The sequence below is a fragment of the Pagrus major genome, chromosome 3 (assembly GCF_040436345.1).
Source record: "Pagrus major chromosome 3, Pma_NU_1.0".
In the NCBI taxonomy this organism is placed as follows: domain Eukaryota; kingdom Metazoa; phylum Chordata; class Actinopteri; order Spariformes; family Sparidae; genus Pagrus; species Pagrus major.
In genome coordinates this window covers 10,016,339-10,021,052 of record NC_133217.1, presented here as the reverse complement: position 1 = coordinate 10,021,052, position 4,714 = coordinate 10,016,339, and the positions used below count along the sequence as shown (strand labels likewise).

The following is a 4,714-nucleotide window of genomic DNA, read 5'->3' as shown; positions in this document are numbered from 1 at the left end:
ATAATGAATTTATACATGATGAAAGCTTTATTTTATTTGTCGACTTCTATAAAGCGTTCGACACAGTTAATCACCAGTTCATGTTTAAAGTTATCCAATGTTTTGGTTTTGGAAATAGGTTTCTGAGGGCAGTTCAAACACTTTATAAAGGAAGTAACAGTTCAATTAAGGTAACAAATGGCACAACACCCAGATTTAATATTAACCGTGGAATCAGACAAGGTTGCCCATTAAGTCCCTTTTTGTTTTTGCTGGTCACACAAGTAATGGCAACACATATTAAAAAAAGCAACTTTCAGGGTATAAGAGCCTTAGGTAGAGAATTCAAACTGTCTCAGTTAGCGGATGATACAGCAGTTTTTTTATCCAATCAAAATGAACTCGACACAGCTGTGCAATGTATCAGAGAGTTTTCTGAGGTTTCTGGGCTGACAATGAATATTAATAAATCTATGCTGTTTCCCCTTAAACACTGTGATCTGTCAGAACTGAGTGATATTCCTATCAAACAAACTGTGACATATCTGGGTGTAGTGCTTGAAAAAAATGAGAACAGACGCTCTGAGATTAACTTTGAACCAATAACTCAACAGATACAAAGAAAATTCAATATGTGGTTAATGAGGGATCTGTCTTTCAATGGTCGGACTTTGTTATCTAAAGCCGAAGGAATATCAAGATCTGTATACTTATCACTAGCACTAGAAATGCCTGCATTAGTGTCTAAGAAATTAGGTCAAATGTTATTCAACTTTATTTGGAAGAATAGATGCCATTATTTAAAAAAGGATATCTTGTGTAACTCCAAGAGAGATGGTGGTTTGGATGTGTTAACCTTTGAAATGTTAAATCATTCTTTCAAGATTAACTGGTTAAATAATTTATGTAGACGGAAGAACAACTTCTGGAACTCTTTTGCTACACATGTCTTTAACTCATTAGGTGGTATATGCTTTATGTTGAAATGTAACTACAAAGTTGAAAAACTTCCTGTTAAACTTTCAAATTTTCATAAACAAGCCTTGTTGTCCTGGAAGCTGATCTATAAACATAATTTCTCGCCAACCAGTTATTATATTTGGAACAATGAAGATATTCTTTACAAAAAACGATCATTGTTCTACAAAGACTGGATGGAGCATAAAATTCTATTAGTTGACCAACTTATTAATGAACATGGTCTCTTACTTTCTTATGAAGAATTTTTGTTAAAATTTCAATTCCCAGTCACACCAAAACAATATGCAGTGGTTTTTGATGCACTACCTCAAGGTGTGCTACAGCTTTTTAAAGGAACAGAAAGAATCACTGCTGTTCCAGAAAATTATAATTGTGATATTTTTGTGGGCGGAGTAGACGTTATAAAAAAATCCTGCCCTAACAGATTCTTGAGAAGCTGCTTACAGCCAAGAAATCTGCCTAGAGGACAAATTAACTGGTCCGCACAATTTGGAGATATTAACTGGAATAAAGCATGGCTGGTTGGTGAGAAATTTTGTCTCAATAACAAGGTGAAAGAAGTCTCGTTTAAAATCTTACATCAAATTTACCCTGTAAAGAAAACCCTTGAAAGATTTAAGTTAGACATTGAATATGTGTGTGATTTCTGTGAACTTGAAGATGAAACTATTTCTCACTTATTTTATCATTGTGCATACAGTAAATCTTTTTGGAATGATGTCCAACACTTTGTGCAAGTTAAAACAGGAAGAACGATCAGTTTCCAGGAAAAACATATTTTTATTTACTATGAAGATCAAGATAAAGACTTTTGCTTTTTCTGTCAGTTAATCTTGAGCCTAGGGAAATTTCACATCCACAAAAATAAATGGGCCAAATCTAAACCGAACATTGTACCATTTAAACATGAACTGCATCGTTATGCTACCACAATCAAGGACCTTAAAAACAAGAAAGCTACCAAAACGTACTCTATTATGGAGAAATTTTGTGTAAGTGAACTGTAACGCCTCTGGCTGTCTTGTCTTTGTTTTATTTTTGTCATTTGTTTTGTTTTGTTTGGTCATTTTGTTATTGTTACTTATTTTGTTTTATCTTATTGTATTTCTATGTATAATTGTATGACATGTGTCGCACCAATAAAAACAAAACAAAAAACACAAATCTAACCGGCATGCATTGTGCGGTGGTCGCCGGTGATCGATGCTGCGCAGGCCTGGCTCATCTCGAACGAGCCTATAGACATATATGCCGCAGTTGCTCTCCACCGACTGCAAGACCTCAGGGCATGATGGGAAACGCCTGGCTGTCGCCTGATCAAAGAGCTGATTGGCTCTTACTTAGGACTACAAACACTACGTTTTGTCGAAAATCCTAATTTTCTGTGTAATTGTTATATTTAATGCTAGATTATATGAATCTCATGTTGTGCAATGAAGGTTTAATCTGTTAACAAACATATTTTGTGTGGTTGATGATGATAATAATAATAATATTAATAATATAATAATAATAATAATAAAGGTTATTGACATAACACTTAAACGAGCAATCAGTGCTTTACAAGGCAGACAAAAAGAACAAAGGATAGAATACAATGCCAGATACACACATATATAGCCTACTGTATATAATTACAAATATATATATTTCGCACGTTCGGATAGCTATGTTATGCAAACTACAGGTAGCCTACAGATGGCTTTAACAGGCTGTAAATATTTCTGTGACTTCCTGTATTTTCTTTGACGGCGGCTGGAAACTGTCCGACTTGACTGCAGCTTTTTGTCACCGCAACATACCTGAACTGTGAGAGGTATAAATGCACCACAACGTCTGTGCAAAGTAGGCGCTGACGTTAGCGTACACAATGACGTCAGAGCATGCGACCGACAGATCGAAGGACCCACCCGGAAGTGTGTAGTGTGTGTAGAAGTAAGCATGCAGATTACTATGCGGATGCGTAACTTACAATAACATTAATCCTTTTACTGAAAACTGCGTTTTATTTGTGGGTAGCAACATTTACGCTTTCAACAGGTAATTCACTAAAACCCCATTCTGAACTATGTTTGATGGCTAAAGTATAATGCAAGCTACCGGTTGTAGATTTGGCTAATTTATTCTCACGTGTTTATGTGACTTGCTCCCTCAGATACTGTGCTAATGTTGTGCTATAAATTCGTATGGATACGAAATGTCGCGTTAATATTTAACTTCTGTAAGGTATGTCCTGATATTTGACTTAGAATAACATAATTCATGAATGGAAACAAAAGTTTCGCCCCAGCAAAAACTCCAAACACAATACTGTACTGTTAGACCTGATGCCTTTTAACTGGGCAGATGTTTCAAACAAAGACTAACACTACACAACAGTTACAAAGTTTAAATGATTGCTCATATGGAAATTATTCTAATGTACATTGTAGAAAACAACAGAGCCAGAGTTTGTCTTTTTAAACAGTGACTGTGTCATTGAAGATTTCTGTGAACCTAACGTTATCTTCCCTGACGCACAATGCTGATGCATGATGTTCCTTTTCTTCAAACAGAGATGTCGTGTTTTGGTGGTGATCCCAACTTCTGCCCAGAATGTGGGAACGTCCTTCCTCTCCCGGGAATACAGGACACAGTGCGCTGCCCTCGCTGCTCCTTCTGCATCCCTGTGGCAGGTACCTGTCACCTTCTGAACGCTCCCTAACTTTGAGGGAATTTCTTCAAATTTGGCACGAATGTCCACTGTGACTTAAGGATGGATTGTTTTTAGTGGGTAAAGCGCAAAGGTTGAAGAGACAAGAAACACATTTTTGGCCATTCCTTAACATTTCATATGACAATAACAACAAAATCTTACACAGATGTTTTAGTATAAAATGATGAAGTGATGACATTTTATATCCAAAAAGGTCAAACATAAACTTCACTGAGACATCATGTCGTTGCAATCAGTGTGGAGTCTGAAGTAGTTTGGACGAGTGGTTCTCAATGAAGCTGCAGTGACCAATATGATACATAGCTGCACCTTTGTTCACTGTCAAATTCAAACTGTGTTTCATTACCAAACTGGGTTGACTATATTGAAGTTTATTTGGCAACTTAATTTCCAAACAGAGCATGAAGTTTCTTGTAGATATTGTTAATTAGAGTATGTTCTTTTTTCATGTTCAGGTGACTTAAGAAGCTCTTCAGCCAAAGTAACAGTTGGCATTTCATTTTTTTCTCTCCAGTGAATGGCAATGCAGTATTTCCCCCCCCAAAAAAGACAAAATCTAATAAATTGTGAATAGAAGCCAGTAATCTATCATACTCACAATACAAAGACATGGGCAACAAATGTCAATCTGAAGTAGCCTACTTTTTTAGCCAGATGTTTTGCTTAGAAGGGCTGAATGATTGTTAGGTTGGTGCAACATGTGATATTTTTGTGGAAAATCAATAAATGCAGCAGAAATTTCAACCTAGTAATAACTGTCTGACATTAGGCATCAGTTGTTGCACAAAATAAGTCTTGTGTTTGTTGAAGATTCCACAGCCCTAGAGATGATGCACGAGAGCCTGTCTAAGACTGGGCAGAGGTGGTTTATGCAGTTATGGTTGTGTCACAGGAAAATTTATTTCAAATACAATATTCAAATACAATATTTCAGCTGAAATGGAAGTTTTGTCTTTCCTTTGAGATTTTGTTTTAGCCTCCTAATCATGCTCATGCATACGTCAAGACAATCAAGACGTACACTTGTCATTTCATAAT

The 4,714-nt window shown here is 36.2% G+C and overlaps 1 protein-coding gene across 3 annotated transcripts in view; it reads left to right on the top strand.

Annotated features, from left to right (window-relative positions):
* The first annotated feature begins 2,794 nt into the window (after positions 1-2,794).
* polr1h (RNA polymerase I subunit H) overlaps positions 2,795-4,714 on the top strand; it is an 8,987-nt gene continuing 7,067 nt past the window's right edge. Inside the window, exons 1-3 of one of the 3 annotated variants that reach the window (XM_073463162.1) lie at positions 2,906-3,000; positions 3,116-3,186; positions 3,516-3,635. In XM_073463162.1, the coding sequence (XP_073319263.1) occupies positions 3,518-3,635 (118 nt within the window). In that variant the 5' untranslated portion in view covers positions 2,906-3,000; positions 3,116-3,186; positions 3,516-3,517. Of the gene's footprint in view, positions 3,001-3,115; positions 3,187-3,515; positions 3,636-4,714 lie in introns of all 3 variants that reach the window. The other 2 variants (XM_073463160.1, XM_073463161.1) reach the window with 2 other exon arrangements.